The 27808-nt window shown below is 43.0% G+C and overlaps 1 protein-coding gene across 2 annotated transcripts in view; it reads right to left on the reverse strand.

The window, feature by feature from the left end:
- The window catches only part of LOC109895300 (SH3 and multiple ankyrin repeat domains protein 2), a 63269-nt gene extending 38721 nt beyond the window's left edge, over window positions 1-24548 (reverse strand). For both annotated transcript variants that reach the window (XM_031830560.1, XM_031830559.1), the window contains exons 1-2: window positions 24351-24548; window positions 18437-18561 (exon numbers count right to left, since the gene is read on the reverse strand). In XM_031830560.1, the coding sequence (XP_031686420.1) occupies window positions 18437-18561; window positions 24351-24522 (297 nt within the window). In that variant the 5' untranslated portion in view covers window positions 24523-24548. The remainder of the gene's footprint in view (window positions 1-18436; window positions 18562-24350) is intronic.
- Between the last annotated feature and the right edge of the window lie 3260 nt (window positions 24549-27808).

A 27808-nucleotide genomic window follows, 5' to 3' on the forward strand; every position in this document is an offset into this window, starting at 1 on the left:
TATATACTCTTTCTTTTCTATTGTGTTATTGACTGTACGTTTGTTTATTCCATCTGTAACTCTGTGTTGTTGTTTGTGTCGCGCTGATTTGCTTTATCTTGGCCAGGTCGCAGTTGTAAATGAGAACTTGTTCTCAACTGGCCTACCTGGTTACATAATGGTGAAAAAAAAAAAAAATAATAATAATAATAATCTCAAAATGGTAGGTACCCTGTATCAGTCCACAGATTTCAAGCAGTCTTATCAGTCTAATCTGGCCTATTTGGAGTACACAGCGAGAGCATGCATAATTTACAATAGCAAAAAGACCAAGACGAATGGGTGCCCATGCTGCACCTTGTAAAGAAAATCTGAATGAAACCGACTCAGATGGTGGGGAAGAAATTAATCATGACATCTCTGATGATGATTTTTCTGATTCTGAGCCTCAGCCTAAACCTACACTTCTGAGGCTTAAGCACAAAAAAGCCATAACGGTGCGTACTGAGCCAGTGCCCGCACCACCACCAAATGAAACAGTGAGAGGGGAAGGGACGGCACCGTTTGGATGGAACAAGCTGGTGACAATGCTACAGGCCAATTATCAGCACAACATGTCATCACTGAGAGAGTAGACCCTACATCTCAAGAAAAAAACTACATCAGCATTTATGTTACATTAATTAGAATTTTTGCAATTCTTCTCATTTTTGGACATTCACAAACACAACCAAATTATTCTTTTTGGGATAGCATATATGACATTTATTAATTACACTGTTAGATCTTCCAGTCAGAATGACTGCTCATTAGCTTGAAGGGGGGTACCTTGAAGCACAGTCATTCAAGTGTTAAAGAAAACTGAACCATAACAGTTTATCTTGGCCCATAGACTACTTTCAGAGTGAGGAACCATCTAACATTAAGTTGTAAAATCCTGAACTTTGCCTTTAAGTGATCATTATGAGGAAGTTGGTTGTCCTGCAGCGAAGAAAGGTCATGCCCGTTCAAAGATGAACCAAACACAAAGTCTATTCACACTTGTGTTAGCTCCCTTATTACAGGACCACAGGCATGAGAGCGTACAGAAAAGCATACACACTACAGAACTGTCTTTGGATAACAAGTGTGGGAGCAGTGTGTGTTTGTGTGTGTATGTGGTGTGAGTGAGTGAGTGAGTGAGTGAGTGAGTGAGTGAGTGAGTGAGTGAGTGAGTGAGTGAGTGAGTGAGTGAGAGATCGGGGAGATCCAGAGATGTCATTAAAGGTATTCTTTTAAAGAGAGAGAGAGAGTGTGTGAATATATGAGTGTGTTGTGTAAGAGGGGCTTTTATGTTGAATGCAGGCAGGTTACTTGTTAAACCCATAATGGAGGGGCTGTACATTTGTGGAAGATTAGAAGGACAGCCTCTTATCTTATGGTGTGTGTTTGTGTGTATTCCCTTGATGAAAGCGGGAACAGGGAGACTTCAAAGTAAGGCTCATTAAACGCTACCTGCTTTCCAGAGTGTGTGAGTGCATCATTGTGTGTTTGACTGTGTGTGTTTGTGTGCCTAAGGGAGAGAAATGATGTGTGTGTAAATGTTTAGTGAGTATGCATCGTGGTGTATTTGTTTGTGTATTTATGGTGAATCTTTCTGTGTCTGAATGAGTGTGCTTGTAGTGATGACGCACAACTCCAGCTAGAAGAATCTGGATTCTGATGAATCATGCTGCTGAGCACGGAACTATCAAAGGATGAGTACACACACACACACACACACACACACACACACACACACACACACACACACACACACACACACACACACACACACACACACACACACACACACACACACACACACACACACATACACACACACACACACACTGGATGATTTCGAATATACTTGAGAAAGGAACATCATGATAAGGGTGATGAGGGTGAATCATTGTAGTTGCATTTACACTACACATCAATATGCCGTTAATATAATGGATTTGAATCCATGCTTTATAACTCTTACAGATTCATTCAAATGCATCATATCAGGTACCAAAGCAAAGGCCATAGGTTCTGTAATGATATTAAGTTAATGAACTATCAGCCAACAATTAAATGATCTATAATAAAAGCACAGGTGGCTGCTGAGGGGAGAATGGCCCATAATAATGGCCAGAATGGAGCAAATGGAATGGCATCAAACACCTGGAAATCATTTGATGTATTTGGTACTATTCCACTCATTCCGCTCCAGCATTAACACAAGCCCGTTCTCCCCAATTAAGGTGCCCACAACCTCCTCTGAATAAAAGGTGTAGTGATACACAACAAACAAGGTTTGGAATGATGTGAAATAACATCAGTGTCTACTCCGACCTTTATTTCCTTCCTCTGAGCCCAGGATTTCAGACCTGACCGATAAGGTTCGATTCCCGCGCTCTGTGCCGATGACCGAGTGTCTCTCTGACGCACATGCTCAGAAGGCTTCTCCCTCTTGCGTGCATCATTATCATCGGCATTATGCATGCGGGCACAATGCGCCGACCGTTGCCAGATGACCGTTGCCCTGCGTAACCTTTCTAAGTGGGAGTGCGGTGTTGCTGTATGGAAAAAAGGCAAGTATCATTTATTATTAAAGGGGTTGGGTTGACATTCTGTGTTTTTCATCTATGGTGTTTTCACAAATGTAACCCATTTAATCTCTCGCAATATGACAGCAGTCCTAACAGTTTATTATTTCTCCAGGTTTTGACAGTGTGTGTTTCTGTGCCTTTTTGAAGAAGATGAAAGGAGTTCCCACAACAGCAATGTGTTCCTGCGGGATCTTGATTGTGTCTGTGTGACTCAATTATTTATGTGATACGATCGTATCCACTCCCGATGCTATTTTAAGACTGTGTGTGTGTGTGTGTGTACTGTGTGTGTGAGTGTGTGCGCACGTGCATGCATGCAAGCGTGTGTGTGACTCTCAGCTGTCTGATATTCCCCGAGAGCTACAGTATTGATCTGTGTAATGGAAGGGTAGTGTAACTCACCACATTAAAACCACATCCCGCAACAACTAACAGTTACCCCGGGAGAGGTTAGTGGGCCAGAAGACTCTAGACCAGGAATGAGTTTCACAGAGATCAATACATTAGCCGGCTAACACTAATTTGAATATTAGTGAGGGTGTAACAAGTCTGGAATACCTGTACCATGCCCATTATAAGTTAATAGCCATGTAGGGAGGGGATGAAACACATCCAAACACAACCCTTTTCATGTCTGGCAATAAACAACACAACATTTTTGTCAACATTAACGCAACTATGCCATTCCCACAACCCAGGTTCAAATACTTTAGCTGAACCTCAGCTTGTGTCTATCAATGTTGTTGTCAAAACAACCAAGATGTGACCCAATGCTAAGAGCTAAATACTAGATTCACCTGATTATTTTCTTAATCTCTCTGAAGAGAACCTGTGTTCATTTTACACCCCTGTGCTTCAGCAGGGAAGCTACAAGCCCGCCTGATTGGCCCTCTAAATGGCGAGCGCAGACACACATCCTGTGTCTCTTCGGACCATCTGTCTTGAGCTGGGACAGGCAGGAATTTTAAATGCTTTCTCCTGTTGATACTGTTTAAGTCATATTGTTTCAGTTTTTTTATTACAGCATCTCCAACAGAATTTGCGCTTTAACAGAACTCTTGTCTAAAGAGTCCAATATGACCTAATGTAGCAAATACATTTCCTGGAGTGTGCGTGTCATTTAAGTCCTCAAACCTTACCACTAGGTTGGTAAAAAAATAAAAAAGTACATTGTGTTGCAACTAAAACCCCATTTACATGGGCCTTGTATTACTATAGAACGTCAGTTATGTAATTATTGCGCAAGTGTGTTTGTTTTTCCAGTGGATAATTCAGTTGGGATTAGTTTTACCTTATTCAAAATTGTGACTCATTTTTAGGAAACTAGGCGTATGTCGCGCATCACTACTTCACAGGAGAGCGATGTGAACGTAACAAAATAATTGTAAATATTTATTTATTTATTTTGGGCAGAAATGCCAATATGGAACATATGAACTTTCATGAGCCTTAATAACAAACTTGTATGCAATCTGTAAATATGAACAAAATTGTTAAATTACATGCCTAGTTGGTTTAGCCACGGAAGAAGTCAGGAACCTTCCTGCTAGCCATTATTGGCTGAGATAATGGATGGGCTGGACATGCCAAGAGATGAGTTTGAATTGGTCTGCCATGTAGCAGGCTTCTGTCTATAATAGGCTACTCAGTATGTGTAGGTAATCCTTTCTAATGCAGATTCTTTTCAAAGATAGCTCTCCACTTTCTGAAGGACAGAGTTTCGAAATCAGTGGAATGCTCGGTGAAAGCAGAGTATGATAGCTTGTGTAATTGAGAAAATTCAGGCGTTTGATTGCAAATGCGGAGGGAGTCGAAAAGAGAACACAGAAGGCTGTTGTATAAAACATCTGTCTCCGGATTACATCTTCAAACTAAGGGCAACCATGGCACCCTTGACAGAGGGAGAAGCGTTCATCCATGTATACGGATAAGAGAGCCTAGCTAGCTACATTTTCAGATATTATCCATTTATAATTTTGTCAGAAAGTTGTTTTCATTGCAAGATACAGTGTACTGTTAGCTAGCTAGCTAAGGTTAGCTGGCTGGCTGGCCCACTAGCTGGCTGGCTAACGTTACGTGTATGATCTGTGTAGTAATACTATTTGTATCTCAGAGCCATTTGCATTGCTAGTTATAGCCTAATATTACATAGATAGCAAACATTGAACCTAGTTGTTTAGCTTTAGCTACCTGTAGATTCATGAAGGGTAGTAACGTTATGAGTTGGGATTATGGTTCATTGTTTAGATAGCTAGCTACATGTCTAAACAAAAGACTCCACTATGCAAGTAACCATTTCACAGTACCGTTTACACCTCCTGTATCCTGTGCATGTGACAAATAAACATTTGATTTCATTTGATATGGTGTGTGTTTACCAGAGACAGTAATGTGAAGAACAACATGATCTGCACCAAAGTCAAATATGGATGCAATGTTAGGCAAATGAGACAGTTCTAAAATTCTCTGGTAGAATGCCCTGCTTTTATTTCTTCACAATCTATTTTCTGTAATTAGCTAGCCATTAACCTGTAAGTAATAATGAATGACAACTGCATACAGACATGTTGATAGACGCAGTATAAACCAGCCTTTGGTCTTGAAATCTTTGGTTGTTTAGTACATGACTGTATTCACTGTTTAACACATGGCCTAGTGAATACTTAAAGAGATGGGCGGGGCTAAGGCTTAAGAGGGTGTGAACGATGCTGAATGGGTGTAGACAAAGAGGAGCTCTCTTGGCGGTGTACCAAAAAAGGGACATTTTCTCAAAAGTGGGGTTACAAGTTGATCAACTTCCAAAGCTTCCTATTGTTCCTCAGCGTGTAGTGTATGATATACCATTTTCTAGCTCTGAGTCTCTACTTTTATCCATTGTAAAAAACACAATTTCAAATGTAGCTACATAAGACTGAATCGAGCTGGTCGGTCATAATTGACCATTATAACGGAAGCATGGAGGTTGTTCTAGGCGTGGAGATTTTTCAACTTGTCTAGGGATAACTTAATATTGTCTTTCAGTTTGGGGAAAGTGTAAATAATATCAATAATAACTATGAACTGCATGCAGACATTTAATTAATTGACATATGTGCCAGTTTATAAATACATTGGCTCATTAACATTGGATTCATCTTTTAAAAGAGAAATAGGCACTGGAAAAGTTAATATATGACAAAGTGTCATATTGCCCCATGAATGAGGCAATGGGCAAAAAAACATAGCACTTAGATTTAAGCATCAATTTGTTCAATTTGTTCCTATGTTATTATCCAAACTAGGTGCACTTGTTAAACTCTGTATTTGCCCCCCCCCCCGTGTGGCACGGGCCAGAAGGTAAAGGGTTCGTTGACCACAACAGACGAGCTCACTCTCCCTGCCTGTGTCATTACACTACAATCAGAGCTGGCTGCAGATAATGATCAGCTAGGGGGAAATCAGATTCTCAACATTTTTATGCTATATTTCTAATTATATAAAATATATGCAATTAATTTTCCACCAACATGTTCCTGTGCCAATGCTCCACACAATCAATAAGCAAAACATAACTGCATACTGATTAGCGACTTCAGGCACTTCAACATCATGATTTGCGTTTTCAACATCACAATCAAAGAGTATGAAATTCTTGACAAACAGAAAGTACATCCCTACTTACCTTGTACACATTATCGAAGACTTGGCTTGACATTCTCTGAATGTCATTCATCTTTTTGATGTTTTGTAACAGAATGCCTCTTTCCATTCATCAAATGCACAATTTGGATGCAGGAATTAGTGGAGTGGACGAACGTGCGCAGGTAGCCTACAGAAGACTTTGAAGTAGCCTAATCAGATTAAAACATTGTGACGGGTTGTGTTTATGCCACACATAAAACTAAAAAGGTAATAAATACTTTTGCGAAACAACTCGAGGCGAAAGAATGGCCGAACCTCCTCAGCCATTGCACCAGCTGTCGTCATCTCGAGTTCTATGGTAAGAAACACAATGGTTCCCGGGGCAAAAAAACCCTGTGATATCCTGGAGCATGAGTACAGGACATTAAATGGCTGATTCCGACCGCTCTACGACAGCGTCAACTCCCGGCAGCTCGGATGGTCGGAAGCAGCCTGTGGTGTCAAACGACATTAGGAGGGCTAGCTCGGAACTTCTGAAAATGAGTTTTTAAGAGCTGATTCTAGCACTGAAAGATTCCAAAGAAGCGGGCAATTATATTAGGTCTGCTACCATCGTTAGGCCGCCAGTGTGAATGATTCAGGCTACTGGCATTACAAGCATGGCTAAAAGATTGCAGTAGCTCTGTTGGAATCACTTTTTACAGATAACTTTGACACTTTCTGGAAACAGAAGAAGCTCTACAGGAATGATGGAGTCCAGCTGAATCCTCTTGACTCCTGGACTTATCAATGAGCCAAGCACAACTCAGTTAATCCCTACCATTGTGTTGCTGAGGTGTCATAATGCTGCAGCAACTGTACATTATCCCTGGGGCGTTGGCAGACACACCGTAAGCTAATGTATGTCCCGCTAACTGCCCTGAATGCCTCTGTTGATCCTACAGCTATTGTATTCAGTAATCATGTGCCTATGAACCAGAGTTATACTGTTAGCACTGAGGCGGTGTGCCCTAGTAGAAAGTCCAATGTGTGCAGCTCAGCCTGCACTATCAACTAAAACAAAAATAACATGAGCATGTCTACTTCTGCTAAGCTTCCCAGTAAAGCAATAAAAACAATCAAGCATTCCAGAAAAGTGCTAAAAACAGCAAACATTAGCATATGTACCCTAAGAAACAAGATTCAAGAAATGTATATATGAATCATGAAACTTTTTCTTGAATGGGAAGCTTGATGAAAGCCAGTCAATATTTAAATCACCAAGAAAACATACCTCTCTCTTGATATCACATACATTATCAAGCACTTCACACATGTTATCCAGATACTGACTGTTAGCACTTGGTGTTCTAAAGCAGCTTCCCACCAGAATGGGCTTTAAGTAAGGCAGATGAACCTGTAGCCATATTACTTCATCAGTACTGATCACGAGTTCCTCTCTAAGCTTACAGGAATGTGGTTCTAAATATAAATGGTCACACCTCCACCATTTCTGTATTTTCTGTAGATCTTATAACCATATATTGCTACCACTGTCTCCTCAAAGGTTTCAGAGATGTCAGAATATGAATGTCATCTGTAAATAGCAAATTATTGATTTCATGAACCTTGTTTTGTAAGCTACATATGTTAATGTGGGCAAAAAAATGTTAGCCCATTTTTCTCCCCAATTTCATGGTGTCCAATTGTTATAGTAGCTACTATCTTGTCTCATCGCTACAACTCCCGTACGGGCTTGGGAGAGACGAAGGTTGAAAGTCATGCGTCCTCCGATACACAACCCAACCTAGGCGCACTGCTTCTTAAACACAGCGTGCATCCAACCCGGAAGCCACCCGCAACAATGTGTCAGAGGAAACACCGTGCACTTGGCAACCTTGGTTAGCGCGCACTGCGCGCGGCCCACCACAGGAGTCGCTGGTGCGCAATGAGACAAGGACATCCCTACCGACCAAGCCCTCCCTAACCCGGACGACGCTAGGCCAATTGTGCGTCGCCCCATGGACCTCCCGGTCACGGCTGGTTACGACAGAGCCTGGGTGCGAACCCAGAGTCTCTGATGGCACAGCCGGCGCTGCAGTACAGCGCCCTTAACCACTGCGCCACCCGGGAGGCAATGTGGGCTATTTTTAACACTTTTCTGTAATGCTTGACTGTTTTCATTGCTTTACTGAGAAGCTGAGCAGAAGTACACATGCTTGTATTATTTATGTTAGTGCAGGGAGAGCTGCACACACTTCCTACTAGGGCACACCACCTCAGTGTTAACAATATAACTTTGGTTCATAGGCACATGATTACTGCATAGAGTTAGGGGAACATAAATTAGGTGATCCCATCCTCTAAATGATTTGGGTGGATCCCATCCTCCTTATAAAATGAGCTTTGTTTCCAGAAGGTATCAAAATTGTCAATAAATGTCACAACCACAGAGCTGCAATAGTCCCGTAGCCATGGAGGGCTAATAGTCTTCTTAAACATTCAAGGCAGTAATTTAGGGAGGGCACATGGCCAGATATTATGGGGTGTTTGGTGGTGCCAAGCAGAGACCCAATCAGTTCTTTAAAATCCATCTTCAGCTGTTCTGAGCTGCCCTTCATAATGTAATTGAATCCCACATGAACTATCATAGACTAAATTTCCTGAAGCTCGTTTAAAATGTTCGGGAGCAGCTTATTGATGTCCTGTATTTGTGGTCTTGTGTAAGCACAACGTTTTTGTTTTCTCACCACCACTGACCACTGATCTGCTCAATACAATGGAGAAATCCGCCAATTCCTACATCACACACAATTCGTTAAACCTTTCACAGTCCCGCGAAAAGCAGCAAAGCACATGCCCGCTGCTCCGGGCGATAGGTTCCACAGCAGGCAGTGGTCCGTCAGATCCAGAGAGAGGGAAAGGAGCCGAATTCGGCGATGAAGCCGCTGCTGGAGTCAGCACAGCCGCCAAAGACACAGGCAATCCCAGCGATGAAGACGCAGAAAGATCAGGTACCAGTGTGGTGAAGCTATCCCCTATGTCAAGCTGCTCCGAACCTCTCGCAGACACTTCAGTCCCCTCAGAAGAATGCCGCTGCCTTCGGTTTCCACGACTTGTGACATGGGACCAGCACTGATTGGAACAATCCTCTTGCTGTTCTTTGTCGGAAAAGCAGATGGAGACGACTACCTCGGCAGGCAAGTTCCAGGTAGCACAGGCCATTCGGATAGGGACAGATGACAAGGCGGGGAAACATCCATCAGGCCCGAGCGGCATCCAGCCACAGGAGTTGAGAAGGAGAAAGTTCCAATTTGCATTTTCCCCAAAAGTTCGCAAAGCATTGAAATTTGCTTGCTAAGGATAGCTACCTCGTTCCTGTAATCCTCCGCAAAATTGCTGCATTGGAACTACGGATTGTCAATATTGTCCTGGATAAGAGAGTAATAAACACAGCATCTACAGCGCTGGAAATGTTAGTTAGCTATTCCAGGCGAAGTGGGCTCCATTGCAATCTAGCTAGCTGGCTGGCTAGTTGGTAGCAGGTGTTGACACAAACACTTATGAACAAACTAAAAATAAACAAAATAAAACTTCAGAAAACAACAGGCCAAAACAATAGGTCGAGCCACGGGAGATATCTGAGTTTGTGACAGGAGTTAAAAACGATTTAATGAAAACGATTTCATAAAAACAGCAGACGGAGCGTAAACAGTAAACTGATTTATGTGGAATAATGTGGAAATTGAGCAAGTTGAAGTGACTAAACTTCTTGGAGTAACCCTGGATTGTAAATTGTCATGGTCAATACATGTTGATACAACAACAGCTAAGATGGGGAAAAGTCTGTCCATAATAAAGCGCTGCTCTGCCTTCTTAACAACACCATCAACATTGACAAGGCAGGTCCTACATGCCCTAGTTTTGTCGCACCGGGACTACTGTTCAGTCGTGTGGTCAGATACCACAAAGAGGAACCTTGGAATATTACAATTTGCTCAGAACAGGGCAGCACGGTTGGCCCTTAAATGTACACAGAGAGCTAACATTAATAATATGAATGTCAAACTCTCATGGCTCAAAATGGAGGAGAGATCGACTTCATCACTACTTGTTTTTGTAAGAAGTGTTGACATGCTGAATGCACCGAGCTGTCTGTTTAAACTAGCAGCACACAGCTCGGACACCCACGCATACGCCACAAGACACGCCACCAGAGGTCTCTTCAGAATCCCCATGACTATATGGAACTCTATTCCACATCAGGTAACTGATGGAAGCAGTAGAATCAAAAATTATAATACACCTTATGGATCAGCGGTGACCGTGAAGAGACACACACACAGGTACAGACACACGCATACGCACACATGTGCCAGCACACGCACTCTACGCACATCTACATTGTAATATTGTTGTATGGTGGTATTATACATGTTCTATTGAAGATGTGTAGTGCTGTAATAATGTTATATGATGTAGTGTTTTATCTTTTGATTTATGTGTGATGTAAGTGCCTTAATGTGTTTGGACCCCAGGAAGAGTAGCTGCTGCCTAATAAATACAAAATACAAAATCATATTCACAAAGTTGGTGTGTCGATGGGAAGGGGTATGTCTGTTATAAAAAGATGTCCTGCGTTTTTGACAAAAAAACTGTACTAATTGTTCAGGTTCTGGTCTTGTCCCATCTTGACTACTGTCTGTAATATGGTCAATTGCAGCAAAGAAAGACCTAGCAAAGCTGCAGCTGGCTCAGAACAGAGCACACCATGTCCGTACCTGCACATACAGAACCAACATCAACAACATGCATGCCCGTCTTGAGGGTCGATGAGAGATGAACTGCTTCTCTTCTAGTTTGTATGAGAAATATTACTGCGAGGAAAATTCCAGATTGTTTGCATAATAAATAACATACAGCTCAGACATCCATACATACCCCACAAGACATGCCACCAGGGGTCTCTTCACAGTCCCCAAGTCCAAAACAAATGTATATATACAGAGCCATGATCGAATGGAACTCCCTTCCATTTCTAATTATTCACGCAAAAAGCAAAATTCCCTAATTATTTTTTTTATAAAACAACGTCTCATTGCACAATAGGGACTGTGAAATGACACACACAAACACTCTAACGCACACAAACTACACACACATTACTCTCTAGTTGCATTGTTTGTATAATCGTTGCATTTGAAATTTGTGTTACTGTCCTAGTCCACCAGTGTTTTGTTACTTGTCGCATTTTATATTTTTGTGTGGACCCCAGGAAGAACAGCTGCTGCTTTCGGCAGAAGCTAATGGGAATCTGAATAAACAAATAAACTCTCCCACCATGTGAAAATTGCTGACATGGCAGATTGAGAAGGGACTACAATTACGGTTGCTGTGTTTTGTGCCTGTGCTTGTGCATGTAATACATTATTACCTGACCTCCCACAGTAAAACGAATCCCGACCGAATAGGGCTATAGTGCCTCCGTCTAGCATTCTAAATCTCAAACATAGTCTGCTGAACACTGCATATCCATAGCTCTAAGTGGATGCAGGTTACAAGTTAACAGGTTCCAGCGCTGGCTATTCCAGACCCTCTAGCTATCATCACAATACTGCTTGTCAGAGAGAAAATTGGCCACTCACTCAGGCATAATTGGGTCAAGGGCAATGGTTGTAATCTCATTCATATCACTGAGCACGGACCTGGGGTCTGTTGGGAACGCATGGTCGACTGCTATATTAGCAGGGAACTGAGCTAGCTGGCAAACGTAGCACCTTCACAGTGCAAGAACGTCACACAGCAAAGTGTTAAATGACGTAGACTAGCTTTACTGGTTTGTTGTAACTAAGTTGGGATAGAGATAGTGTCATTAGTCCACTGGTAGAATTATGGTATGGTAAGAGACGTTGTACTTGTGCCAGCTGTGTTTGTGTGGCACTAGAGGAGGTCCGAGTTGACAGTAAGATGCTCAGAATATGCAGCAGTGGGGAAGAGATCTGACTGACGCACGCACGCACACACACACACACACACACACGCACACACACACACACCTGGGGGTTGAGGGTAGCAGCTGCCCTTGCATACATACAGTGGTCACACACAGCACTCTCCTGACCCGGGAGAGAGGAGCGTTATATTACAGTCTTCCTCCCCATCTCTCTATCTCTATTCAAACACACACAGGCAGAGAGATACAGTTAGAACATCTGTGTACAGTACTGTACCATATTCAGTGTCCTGGACTGCTATGGGAGAATTAGAGTGGAAGAGAGAGAGAACGAGAGAGAACGAGAGAGAGAGAGAGAGAGAGAGAGAGAGAGAGGGGGGAGCTGCTACATTTGAGAAATGACATTGTAGTGTAGCAATCTGCTAACAATCTTTATCTGGACTAACCACCACCATCTTACTTAGCCCTGTCAGCACCACTGCTGTGGCAGCCACTTTCAGTACAGTATACCCAAAATGCTTGTATGGAGCGATTTCAGTGCCAACATAAATTGTATTTTAATTCCATAATTTAGAATTTGTATTACATCTAACCCTAACCACACTGCTAACCTATTGCCTAACCCTAACCTTAAATTAAAACCAAAAAGCAATGTTGACTTTGTGGCTGTGGTAACTAGTGGACACTGCTGCGCCTGTTGTTCACACATGTATATATCTATCCTCTCATTGGCTAGAATGGTCCCCCCTGATCTTGCCTCCGCTCGACTGCCTTTCATTTTTTTATGAAGTGTATTTTCATTGTTCGAGCAGCCACTAGAGTATCTGGTCAGTATAATGGCTAATCTCTGTCCAGATTCAAAATCAAAGACAACATCCTGGTACTTTGCCAGCCAGGAAAGCTAGTGGAGAACAGATGGAATCAAACGCTCTCTGTGGTTAACCGCTTCTGGCGGTTTCTGAAGCCAATGTATTTTCTTTCTATGAATTTGGCTCTAGCGTTTGAACTGTTTTGGCTATAAGTTATTATGACCCCACTCCTAAAAGCGACGATTCAGGACATGGACGTCCTTTCTATTCCCCTCTATTATGATCACAGACCACATAGGACACGTGGGAAGGGAGTATGATACAAAAATAAAACGCAATTTGGCCCCGATAAGAATATACAAAATGAATAGCCCTGTCATAGCCTTTCCGCTCCCTATTTAATCTTGCTTTTGTGACCTCCTGGGTTTGAACTAGGTCTCCTGTATGTCCGAGGACTGTGTTAGCCAACTTAACTGAAGCCTATATGGAGGTTAATGTAAGGGAAGACACACTGCTTGCTTAACGAGTAGCGCTTCCCCCTGATTCAGTTCATAGTTGATCATAGTCTGCTGCTGGGAAAACACATGTGTAATGGCTTTACTCCCCCTGTTATATTGGGGATAAAGAGTTACCTGTCGAACAGAAAACAGAGGGTGTTCTTTAATGGAAGCCTCTCTGACAATTGGCTCACAACAGGGCAACGCTGGCCCTTACATGTGCACGGAGAAGTAACATCAATGATATGCATGTCAATCTCTCACGGCTCAAATTGTTGACAAGTGTTGACAAACTGAATGCACCGAGCTGTCTGTCGGACACCCATACATACCCCACAAAACATGCCACCAGAGGTCTCTTAACAATTCCCAAGTCCAGAACACACTTTCAGAGGCGCACAGTACCACATAGAGCCATGACAACATGGAACTCTATTCCACATCAGGTAACTGATGCAAGCAGTAGAATCAAATTGAAAAAAAACATGGAACAGGGGGTACTGTGAAGAGAGACACACACAGACACACACACACAAACTCTAGCACACGCACTCTACACACACGTACATTGTAATATTGTTGTATGGTGGTGTTATACATTTTGTATTGTAGATATGTAGTGGTGTAATAATGCTATATGATGTACTGTTCTATCTTTTGTTTTAAGTGTGATGCAAGTGCTAATGGGGATCCCTAATAAATAGAAATACAAAAACACAGGCTCAAACTCATGACCTCTGCCTCACAAACACACATGGTCACCTTTCTAAAGCATTCCAACCCACCATGCTATTGAAAAATACCTTCTTCATATTGTGCGGGAAGGTGACTCTTTAGGCTGAGTGAGTTTCAAAGATCCACACCTGTTAGACTAATACAAATATTCAATGTCCAGCAAGTGTCACGGATGCCTCCGGAACTTTCATTACGCACACTTGGCCCCTATTCCCAGTGATTAGTAATTGCATAAGGGTGCCCTTGGTTTACCAGTGTCCTGTCGGTTATTGTTACAATGTCCGTTGGTGCGTGTGTGTACCTGTGCTGTGTGTCTTGGCTTTCGTGCCATTGTGGATTGCGTAGATGATTACGGGTCTCGTCCCGTGTGTTAATCATTGTGCGCTTATGTTATTTATTTGAGGTACTCCTCTCTCTTTTGTTTGTGTTTCAACCCTGTGTTTTGTATGGTGTTTGTTTGGTCTTCGTCCCCGTGACTTTATACGGCACGCCGTAATTTGGCTGTCTCCCGACCCTTTATACCAACGTGACAACAAGGTTACTCAATAAAAGAGTGTGGTTTGGTGATCTATGCTTATGTCATGAGAACCTTGCCTGAGAGTGGAAGATGTGTTAGTTTGACATCGTTTGAGTTAGAAATGTGTTACTGTTAGTTTCAAGTCTCCAGCAAGGGTACATTGGCTTCAGAAACCACCAGGAGTTTCTGTTTACCACAGACAGCATTTGATTCTTCTATCTGTTCTCCCCTACCGTTCCTGGCTGGCAAAGTAGCAGGATGTTGTCTCTGGTTTTGAATTTGAATTTGGAGAACTGCATTTAAAAACTGAATCTGAATACATCTGAGAAGTTGAATATTTGAAACTTTGATAAACATTAAATTATATTTTGTAAACTTGATTCACAGTCACTGAATACAATATCTACCATATCGAAAATGAATATATAAATATTGAATTTGAATACTTAATAATAAAAAACGAATCCAATATTCATTCAAATTAGCTTCAAATCATGAAATACAAGTTACATTTATGAATTCAATGATTCAATTTGTGCATTACAAATTCTAAAAAATAAAATTCAAATTCAGCATTATGGAATTGAAATACAATTTCTGTTGGCACTGAAATCACTCCATACTTTGGGCCATACACTTAACATTAGTAAGCCACTAGAGACGGAAGTTGGAAGTTTAATGACAAATATGTTTTGGCATTAACTGCGAAATAATTTTGGGGATAGAAAGTGTGTTTTGGTATATGGTGCATACTGTTCAAGATATTATACGGCCATTTAAGATGCCGTCCAGCCCATCAGCTAAGGGCACAGTAATGCAGCGCAGCCCACTCCATATAGAATCTCGATTTTGGGAGAGATTTGCCAAAAACTGCAGTGTCTGAGGAACAAGAGGTCAGACATAAACAGTGTTCTAACCGCAAGGAGTCTCGCCATTACAGACAGTCTAACAGGAGAGGAGAGGAGACGAGGAGACGAGAGGAGATGAGAGGTGAGGAGATGGGATGAGATGAGATGAGAGGAGATGAGATGAGATGAGAGGAGATCCCTCATCTCCAAAAACAGCTTGACGAACTCTGCAGCCTGCAGTAAAACTGTCACCTTTATCCTTTGACCCTGACAACGAAAGGGGCAAAGGCCACCTCAACAGAGACAAACAGTACAGACCAGAGACAAGTCATCCTACACTCTAACCCATCAGAAACAAAGTGCAATAGTGTCTCAGCCTCCAGTATTTATGCTGCAGTAGTTTATGTGTCGGGGGGCTAGGGTCAGTTTGTTATATCTGGAATACTTCTCCTGTCCTATTCGGTGTCCTGTGTGAATCTAAGTGTGCGTTCTCTAATTCTCTCCTTCTCTCTTTTTTTCTCTCTCTCGGAGGACCTGAGCCCTAGGACCATGCCCCAGGACTACCTGACATGATGACTCCTTGCTGTCCACAGTCCATCTGACCGTGCTGCTGCTCCAGTTTCAACTGTTCTGCCTTATTATTATACGACCATGCTGGTCATTTATGAACATTTGAACTTCTTGGCCATGTTCTGTTATAATCTCCACCCGGCACAGCCAGAAGAGGACTGGCCACCCCACATAGCCTGGTTCCTCTCTAGGTTTCTTCCTAGGTTTTGGCCTTTCTAGGGAGTTTTTCCTAGCCACTGTGCTTCTACACCTGCATTGCTTGCTGTTTGGGGTTTTAGGCTGGGTTTCTGTACAGCACTTTGAGATATCAGCTGATGTACGAAGGGCTATATAAATAAATGTGATTTGATTTGATTTGCAATAACATTGGCAGAACACTTAGACAGATTTCACTCTTTATCACGTCCAACAGTCACAGCCTGAGTGATTGATCCCTCCCACTCTGTCTCATCTCAATACAATTGAATCAACTTTATTGGTACGACAAGTGAAGAAAGGGTTACCGGAACATACATGACCAAAAAGCACATGATGAGAACAATTAAAACAGCAGAGACAACAACATTAGTAATCATTGACAACAGTAAAAAAATATGAGAAGAACCTGAAAAACGGTTGTCAAATTCATCTCCCTCTCTTTCGCTCTCTTTTAATACAACTCAGTAAGCAGTAAAGTCTTGAAATGAGTCCTTCTCCCTCCAACTATAGGATATTTCTGTACAACACCAGGGTTGCTAAGTCTTGATCTTCTATTTCCTCCATGGCCTGAAAAGGAGGCCCCTCAATACCAACTTTGCAGAATCATGACTAGTTAAACCATGACTAGTTCCTCTCACATCAAGTAAGACCAAGGATGCTGTACCCATTGGGCACAGACGTCAGTCGAACGTCTAGTTTGATTTACATTTGGTTGAGTTGTCAACTAAAGTGAATTCAACGTCTAAAAATAATAATAATAAAACATCACCATGTCATTGGATTTAGGTTCAAAGTTGGGTGGAAAAAACACAACATCTATTTATTTAACTAGGCAAGTCAGTTAAGAACAAATTCTTATTTTCAATGACTGCCTATTCCAGGGCAGAAAGACAAATTTGTACCTTGTCAGCTCGGAGATTTGAACTTGCAACCTTCTGGTTACAAGTCCAATGCTCTAACCACTAGGCTAACCTGCCGCCCTCACATTGATGACTTTTTGCAAATCCCATCAGTTTTCCATGTTGTCGCAACATTATCACATTGATTGTTGGGTTTGAAATTATGTGGAAATAACATTGATTCAACCAGTTTTTGCCCAGTGGGTAAACGGTGTTTAAGATGCTGTAATAGAGAGATGAGGGGAAAGATAGGGGCAGTGTGTGTAACAGCTCATGAGAGAGGAGTGAGGGAGAGAGAGGAGATAGAGATGGAGGCAGAGAGAGAGGGAGAGATGCTCTATTTAGCAAGAGCCAAGACAAACCCCAACCACAGCACTTGCACTGATTACAATTGCACTGTTTGCACTCGTTACACACACATACAGTATGCAACGCAGCCCAACAGGGATTCACAACCATGTTCATAACAATTCTCAAACAGCACCATCATAACCAATATCCCAAAAAAACAGAACACACAAACATAACACAAAAAGTACCCACAAAAAGCAGTACTTCAGGTCTCAGGAAGGCCATGTTATTGTATGATGCTAGCCTAAGCTGGCTATCACTACCTGGATGTAGCTTAAAGCCTTTCACCACAAATAAACAAACCATTGCAACTGGACACAATCACATGTTCATCTGCCACCAGACAGGGGACTACCCTTGACTTAGTGGTGGATCCTGACCCAGAGTTTGGGAATCACTGGTCTGATCCAAAAGCCCTCTGAAACTCAAAGCATTGGGCAGAAACAGGACAAGTGGTAACTACCTGGTATCAAAAGCTGCAAAATGGGGCTATGTTGTAATAATCCCAAAGACACATTTAATTGTAACATTATTATTACATAATGATCATACTAGCGTGTGCTTTTTAAATAAATACCAGGTAAATAGCAGTCTGTAAATTAAAGAATGACCTAAGATCAAGATGAACCAAAAACTCAAGCGCCAACAGATATCATCACCAGTCAGCTCTCACTCATCCCAAAATGGATCTCTACAACCAATCTCATTGCTTCTAGCAGCAGGAAGAAAGAACTCTGTTAGGGACAGGAAGTGAATAGTAGTATGATACACACAATCAAACACAATCGCACAATAACACACACACAGACACACAATGCACTCACTCTCACATAAAACTGCATACATGCACACACACACTTACCTCAATGAGGAAGTCCCCGGTCCTAAGCCCTGCCTGCCAGGCCACTCCTCCCTCATCCACCGACTCCAAGTATTGGAGGGCTGGGAAGGCAGGGGTGGGAGTAAACTCCTCGATGGGCGTGTCCGCTATGGGAGAGAAAGAGAGAGAGAGAGAGAAGGTAAGTGGGTCACCTTATCCTGAACACCACACCCCTCCTCAACCCGGTGTCTATGGAGATCTAGCCCCATTCCAAATCTATACACAAACACACACACACACACACACACACACACACACACACACACACACACACACACACACACACACACACACACACACACACACACACACACACACACACACACACACACACACACACAGCTTTATTTTAAACAGGGTTTAGCATTGACTTTGTGGTCAGCAGACAAACAAACAACCGACAGACGAGCAGGGATAATCCATTAATCACCAATAAAACCACAAAGGTCATTGCCAATTCAATAAGGTGGAAGGCTGCAGACACGGTGCTGTCATCAAGATTAGTTTGACTGCTGTCCTAATGTCTGTGTGTGTGTGACACAAGGTTTGCTCTGGTGGTAGGGGCAGTAAGATCTCTTTCTTCCATCTCCTATACTGCTGTCTATTTCATCTCCCCCATCTCCCTCTCTTCACCCTTATCCCCTGTCACCCTCTCTCTCTTTCCCCTCTCCCACCTCTTCTCTTCCACCGGCCAGTGATATTCACATTGTGTCCTCGTGGCAGCCAGAAACCAATGGTGACAAGTGACACTTCTAATACATCATCCTTTTACTGTATGAGAGATGCTAGGCATTGTGTGTGTGCGCGCACATGCGTGTGCGTGTATGCGCCTGCATGTATGCGCAAGCATTCATTTGTGATTTTATGTGAGAGTCGGTGCATTGTTTCTGTGTGTGTGTTTTCGTGCGATTGTGAGTGTTTCCGTTGTGTGTGTTTGTGAGCATTAGAGAGTGTGTGTGAAGTACACAGTGCCAGAGGATAAAGAGGGCTGGCTCAGTTCCCTTGGGTGATGGCAGTGTCAGAACAACTCTAGTACATTCGGCTTGTTGTTTTTTAGGCTAAATTGTTCTCCTCCTCTCTCTGTCACTTTCTTCTTCTATCCCTGTCTGCCCCCCCCCCCCCCCTAAAAAACAAGGATGTCCAGACAGTAGAAAATGTACCTCAAAAGTGCAGACCAATAAGAAAATGCCATCTCACAGCGTTTGACAGTGTGGATTAGGACATGGCTGTAATCATCATAGAAACCAAAACAGCCGCTCAGTGGGCTATTTTTAGACAGCATCAAATGGGTGGTGTAATATCAAATGATGTGTGGACAATCGCACTAATGTCCTGACAACATGTCCTACACGCAGGTTGATATTGATGTGTGAGTGTGTGTGCATTTGCAAGTGTGTGCACTAGAGTAGCAGTCTTCACAGATCCACCTGTACCCAAATACCCGATATCCAGATTTCTAAATAATGTCAAGGGTCTGGGTAGGATCTGATATGATTGTTATGGGTATCGGGTATGTGTCATTTTGACTGACTTGTCCAGAAGGATTCATATAGATCCGAACGTGACTGCTGCAGTAGAGAGAGAGAGAACATTTTTATAATTTATCCTTCTTGCTCTTTGCTTTTCACAAGAGTGGCGTGTGTAGCAATTGTTTGACAATCATAAGTCTTCAAAGTGGCAATAAGAGGCCTCTGTAAATTGGTATAGAATCAGCTTGATCCCCTCTGTCGAAGACGCCTGTACCGTCATTTTTTCCCCCAGTGATATTGTTAACAAACACGCCCACATAAAGAAATTTAGAATTTATAACAGGTTCAACCCCTAGTTCGACCGTGATCTTGCAGAGTTACTCCACCTCAAGAATTGCATTTGACGAAAGGCTTGGCACGCGCATACTCATACTCGCATACTGGCTCTCGTTCAGGGAAATGAGAAATAAGTGCACTCAGGCTATCCGGAAGGCCAAAGTTAGTTACTTTAAGGAGCAGTTCTCTCTCTGTGGGTCAAACCCCAAGAAGTTCTGGAAAATGATTAAAGACCTGGAGAATAAACCCTCCTCCTCACCGTTGCCCATGTCCCTTCAAGTTGATGTGGTTGTTACTAACAAGAAGCACATGGCTGAGCTTTTTTGAATTGTTTACCCCCTTTTTCTCCCCAATTTTGTGGTATCCAATTGTTAGTAGTCACTGTCTTGTCTCATTGCTGCAAATCCCGTACGGACTCGGGAGAGGCGAAGGTCGAGAGCCATGCGTCCTCTGAAACACAACCCAACCACTGCTTCTTAACACAGTGCGCATCCAACCCGGAAGACAGCCACACCAATGTGTCGGAGGAAACACCGTACACCTAGTCAGCGTGCACCACGCCTGACCCGCCACAGGAGTTGCTAGTGCACAATGAGACAGGGATATCCCTGCCAGGCAAACCCTCCCTAACCCGGACGACACTGGGCCAATAATGCGCCGCCGGCTGCGACAGAGCCTGGGCTCGAACCCAGAGTCTTTTTAATCAACAAGTAAGCCATGACTCCTTGCCTGTCCAACATTTCCTCATCTCCCAACCCTTCAAATGCGACAAGCCCCGATGCTCTTCCCTCTTTTCCTCCTGCCCCGCTACATAGTTTCTCCCTGCAGGCAGTCACTAAGTCCGAGGTGCTAAAGGAGCTCCTTAAACTTGACCACAAAAAACACCTGGGTCAGATGGTTAAGACCCAGTCCTCTTTAAGGTTGCTGCCCCTATAATCGCCAAGCCTATCTCTGACCTTTTTAACCTGTCTCTCCTCTCTGGGGAGGTTCCCATTGCTTGGAAGGCAGCCACGGTTTGTCCTTTATTTATTTATTATTTATTGAATAAATAATTATAATTATTTATTTAATAATAATAATGTATTTATTTAAAGGGGGAGATCCAGCTGATCCTAACTGTTGTATTTGCCCGGTTTATCAAAAGTGTTGGAAAAACTCTTGATGTCAATAGTATTCTCTCTAGTATGCAATCTGGTTTTTGCTCAGGTTATGGATGTATCACTGCAACCTTAAAATGTCCTCAATGATGTCACCATTGTCCTTGATTGTAAGCAATGTTGTGCTGCTATTTTTATTGACTTGGCCAAAGCTTTTGATACGGTAGACCATTCCATTCTTGTGGGCCGGCTACGGAGTATTGGTGTCTCTGAGGAGCTTTGGCCTGGTTTGCTTACTACCTCTCTCAAGGAGTGCAGTGTATAAAGTCAGACCATCTGCTGTCTCAGCCACTGCCTGTCACCAAGGCTGTACACCAAGGCTCGATCCTAGGCCCCACACTCTTATCAATTTACATCAACATCATAGCTCAGGCAGTAGGAAGCTCTTACACTTAGCTGGCCCCTCCCTGGATGTTGTGTTAAACGCTCTACAACAAAGCTTTCTTAGTGTCCAACAAGCTTTCTCTGCCCTTAAACTTGTTCTAAACACTTCCAAAACAAAGGTCATGTGGTTTGGTAAGAAGCCCCTCTCCCCACAGGTGTGATTACTACCTCTGAGGGTTTAGAGCTTTAGGTAGTCACCTCATACAAGTACTTGGGAGTATTGCTAGATGGTACACTGTCCTTCTTTCAGCACATATCAAAGTTTCAGGCTAAATTCAAATCTGACTTTGGTTTCCTCTATCGTAATCGCTACTTTTTCACCCCAGCTGCCAAACTAACCCTGATTCAGATGACTATCCTACCCATGCTAGATTACGGAGACTTCATTTATAAATCGGCAGGTAAGGGTGCTCTCAAGCGGCTAGATGTTCTTTGCCATTTGGCCATTAGATTGGCCACCAATGCTCCTTATAGGACACATCACTGCACTCTATACTCTTCTGTAAACTGGTCATCTCTGTATACCCTTCGTAAAACACAGTGGTTGATGCTTATTTATAAAACCCTATTAGGCCTCACACCCCCCTATCTGAGATACCTACTGCAGCCCTCATCCTCCACATACAACACCCTTTCTGCCAGTCACATTCTGTTAAAGGTCCCCAAAGCCCACACATCCCTGGGTTGCTCCTCTTTTCAGTTCGCTGCAGCTAGCGACTGGAACGACCTGCAACAAACACTCAAACTGGACAGTTTCATCTCAATCTCTTAATTCAAAGACTCAATCATGGACACTTTTACTGACAGTTGTGGCTGCTTTGCATGATGTATTGTTGTCTCTACCTTCTTGCCTTTTGTGCTATTGTCTGTGCCCAATAATGTTTGTACCCTGTTTTGTCCTGCTACCATGTTGTGCTGCTACCATGTTGTGTTGCTGCCATGTTGTGGTCATGTTGTGTTGCTACCATGCTGTGTTGTCATGTGTTGCTATCTTGCTATGTTGTTGTCTTAGGTATCTCTTTATGTAGTGTTGTGTTGTTTCTCTTGCCATGATGTGTGTTTTGTCCTATATTTTTTATTACATTTATTTTTAAATGAAATAAAAAGGCCTCCGTCCCCCGCAAGAGGCCTTTTGCCTTTTGGTAGGCCGTCATTGTAAATAAGAATTTGTTCTTAACTGACTTGCCTAGTTAAATAAAGGTTAAATGAAAAATAACTAAATAAAAAATAGGCTACAGTCATAGAGCCTCCGTATGGCAAAAGTTAGGAGATATGAATCAATGAAAGATGCAATTAAAGTGATGGAATTAAAAGTTAAAGGAGAAGAATAGGCTACAATTACCAAGAGCCAACAGGTAGGTTGCTGCTTTATATTCTGAATGGAGTTGTTGTTGTTTGTAACTGTGTAAGATGAGAAAGCGCTTACTTCCTCAATTAGCCAGTGCTAGCTAGCTAGCAAGCTTAACTAGATTCAGTCAAGACAGGTACTCAGAATCATAATGGATGATAAATAACTTAGCTATGGCAGCTATTAGTTTAATATAGCGCATCGGCTTGCTTGGTTGCTGTCTCTCCCTCCCTCCTCCCTTGTCACTCACTCACACTCAAAGTAGCCTACACACACACAGCACGGCCCCTACACACACACAGCACGGCCCCTGCTATAGCCTCACCTCTCTCTACCCCCTCTTCCTTACACTTGATCAACTCTAGATAATAAAGAAGTTTAAAAATGGACTCTTCTACCGCTTCTCTCACTCGGATCGGGTCTGGATCCGACCAGGTCTATACGGAACAGATCTAGTTGTCCTCGGGTCCGTTCGGAACAGGTCTCTATATTTAAAAAATGAATTGATGCAAATCATGTCCAGATGGGAAAGCCCCAGGTCCATTTCGGAACAGGTCCAACTATTTGGACCCATGAGGGCCTCTGTTCTAGAGAGGTGGACAGAGGTGCAGTTAGTCTTTGTGTGTGTGTGTGTGTGTGTGTAAGTGTGATTATGTTTTGAGTGTTAAGTGTTTGCAACATTCTATCCCTCTGTGTGTGTGTGTGTGTGTGTGTGTGTGTGTGTGTGTGTGTGTGTGTGTGTGTGTGTGTGTGTGTGTGTGTGTGTGTGTGTGTGTGTGTTTCTGCTTCAGTTATGATGGTGTCTGGCTGGATAGACATTAACGCTCACAGACAGACAGACAGACAGACAGACAGACAGACAGACAGACAGAAAGACAGACAGACAGACAGACAGACAGACAGACAGACAGACAGACAGACAGACAGACAGACAGACAGACAGACAGACAGACAGACTCATATATACTCATAAGTCGTTTACATTATACAGTAGGCTACAGGCGACTGACATACAGAGTGGAGGGGTTCCTGTGGTTACTTCAGGTGGGAAATACAATGTCAGTCTCTTTAAAGTTGTATCATATAGAGACATATAAGATACATAGGCTGTTATTATCGTGTTTAATGTGCAGTGCCTACATATACCGTAACCATGAGAAAGGGATATGGAGAAGGGGGGAGAGACCAGGGTAGCATCTTACCTTTGGCCCCTCGCAGCACGAAGCCGAAGCCTTCATTCTCCTTCTTGGTCAAGACCACCGTCTTCTCCTCGACCACGCAGTCGCTGTGGAGAAAATGCCGCGCAAAGCGCCCGTTATTACAGCCCATCATCCGCATCACGGCCACAGCCGCCCGCCCTGAGTGCAGGTTCATCGCCGTAAGCTACTCTGGGCAGCCCCCGAAGGAGGGGCTCCTTGCTTCGGCCCCTTTTAGCTCAAATGAAGTGCATGACAACGCTGGCAGTGGCAGTCCGGCGCCCGCATCTCCAGAAAAGCCGCCGCTCCTCTCCTCTGCGGCCGAAAACCACTCCGGGGAGCGACAAGCGGAGGCCGGAGATGGCGACGAAGTCGAAGCGTGACGTCGGATAGAAGCAGCATTACCGACTAAATAAATGATGATGAAAGCGTGGCTTGGCGCGGAGGAGGGGGGGAGAAAAGGAACGGATGGTGGCAGGCAGTTAGGAGTCCTGGGCGAGGAGTGCGCGCAACGAATGAGATAAGAGAAAGAGAGAAGGGAGAGCGTGACCAGCATGGCAGTGCGCGGGCACGAAAACAGGAGGCCATGCATGAGTGATTGACCCTTTCACTCGAGTCGAGAGGTGGGTGTCCTCCCACTCAATGGCGTGGGGTGGCGGTGGGTGACACAGAGAGGGACGCAGCCCGCATGCGCTTGCATTACATTTTTCATTAATGTAATGCAAGGCGACAGATGCGCCCAAGCAACGTGACGAGAGAAACGGAGAGGGAAGGAAATATATTCAGGTAATTATGTTGCTTTCAGTTTCATTGCCTTGTTTAAAAAAAAATAATGGTTGGGGCTTTGATACAGTTTTTATAGATTTTTTTTTTTTTGTTGTTGAATCCTCTTTCCCCAGCCTGACTCCAAATGCGATTGGGCACAAAGGTGATAACTCAAACCTGTATGCTCATACTCCAAAAACAGAAGGCCACCACGTCAGTCACAGCCACATTCAATCAAGCTATTCAATTCTCAGATACCTTTTCACCTCTATAACATCCAGAAGAAGAGAAATAACCCATCTACAAGCAGCAATGATGTGGTCCAAGCAATACAGCCCCATCAACACCACAGTAGGCCTACCAGGCTACCAGTAATACTGCTATATTATATACCCTTTACCTGCCACATCTGCAGCTTGAACCTTTCAGTCGATATACTTAAGGCACACAGACAGTGTGACTAGCGTGGCAGGCTCATTTGCTCAAGTTTATCTGCCACGAGAGCTGGGATTAGTGGGGAATGAAAGGCACCTATTGAACTTTGACTTGGCAATAAACACTTCTCACAACCTCCCTCATCTTATCCTTCTTTCACCCCATGGCCACCTAATGTGTGTGTGTGGGTGTGTTTGTGCACTCTACCATAGCAAATGAGGGGGGGGGGGGGGCAGTCAAATCCACCCAGACAGTGGATGAGATATGAGACACAATAAACAGGGATGGTGAGGGATGAGAGGAGAGATAGAGAGCTGCAACTGCCTTCCTAGCAACAGAGCAGAAAATGCAGAGTTGCCTTAGCAACACCATTTTTTTTTAAAGGACAACATCCTGGTTATATTATTATTGTTATTATTATTATTGTTATAATAACACCACGTTTTTATTTAAAAACGTTTATTCAAAACACCCAGTCACTTTAGCTTGTCAGGATAATCAGCAAAAACAACAAGACAATAAGATCACACATTGAAACAGCACACGAGGCTATCGCCCATGACCTGTCAAGACATGGAGTCAGGTGGTCAATGACATTACATCGCACCGTTATCACCTGAAGCATCGCCGCTTTTTTTATTTAACCACTTCCCATGGTTTGACAGGGGAGAGTTTGCATGTTATCGATAGAGTCATCTTTATCCATCCACCAGAGTGACAATAACAGATGCAAGTGTCAAAGCGTGGACAATGTGGGGCCAGAGGATAAACACACAATAGACTTCTGTGGGATATCAATGCATGGTAGTCTTGGTGATGTGACCACTGCACTAATTCAAATGCCGAACCACATGACCGGTATTGATTTGTAGGCTATGTTTTTTAAATGGATTTTTTAATTGATTGTGGTTCTGTCTTTGAGCTGTTCTTGTTTAGTAATGTTCTGTATTATGTCATGTTTCATGTTTTGTGTGGACCCCAGGAAGAGTATCTCCTGTTTTTGCAACAGCTAATGGGGATCCTAATAAAATAAATACCAAAATACCTGAATTGCCCTTTCCTGTTACAGGCAGAGACATTTATGTGTAGGCTAGATATGTGTACATATGGATATACACTGAGTGTACCAAACATTACGGACACCTGCTCATTCCATGACATAGACTGACCAGGTGAATCCAGGTGAAAGCTATGATCCCTTATTGATGATACTTGTTCAATCCACTTTAATCAGTGTAGATGACTCAATATAAGGAAGGTGTTCCTAATGTTTGGTTTACTCAGTGTATACAGCTATTTTTGGTTCCTTTTGTTTTTCCTCTTTCCTGTCCCTGATGTTGACATTGTCAACAAATCTCAGAAAGATTCCTTCCTCTGCCGGTCGACATTTGGCGCCTTTTTCTCCCCCTGTGCCCGCCGGCCAGGAAATTTCTTGGCTCATGTAAAATTAAATCTCCTTCTGTCTGTTAAAAATCTATTATGAATCTTTAACGAGCAAAAAGGGCCTTGGTGTCTCTGCCTAAAGAAAATAGAATTAGAAGCATTTTTTTTTAAAGTCCTACTTCAACTTGGGATACAGATAATATTAGCTTAGTTGTCAGGTTTGGATGTAATGACATGTTATTATAGGCTATTCAATGATGGCCACTTGCCACATTCAGTTGTTCACCTTGACCTACTGTATGTATATTTACAGTGCATTCGGAAATTATTCAGACCCCTTGACTTTTTCCAAATTTTGTTACGTTACAGCCTTATTCTAAAATATTGAATACTAAAAGGTTGCAAGTTCAAACCCCCGAGCTGACAAGGTACAAATCTGTCGTTCGGCCCCTGAACAGGCAGTTAACCCACTGTTCCTAGGCCGTCATTGGAAATAAGAATTTGTTCTTAACTGACTTGCCTAGTTAAATAAAGGCTAAAAAATGTTTTAAATTGCCTGACGTGAACCATGCCGCGAACAAAAGAGATCTCAGAAGACCTAAGATTAAGAATTGTTGACTTGCATAAAGCTGGAAAAGCTTTATCAGTCTTGATGTTCATCTGTACAAGGTAAGACAAATTGTCCATAAATGGAGAAAGTTCAGCACTGTTGCTACTCTCCCTAGGAGTGGCCGTCCTGCAAAGATGACTGCAAGAGCACAGCGCAGAATGCTCAATGAGGTTAAGAAGAATCCTAGAGTGTCAGCTAAAGACTTAAAGAAATCTCTGGAACATGCCAACATCTCTGTTGACGAGTCTACGATACGTAAAACACTCAGGAA

Source organism: Oncorhynchus kisutch, linkage group LG8, assembly GCF_002021735.2.
Source record: "Oncorhynchus kisutch isolate 150728-3 linkage group LG8, Okis_V2, whole genome shotgun sequence".
NCBI classification, from domain to species: Eukaryota; Metazoa; Chordata; class Actinopteri; order Salmoniformes; family Salmonidae; genus Oncorhynchus; species Oncorhynchus kisutch.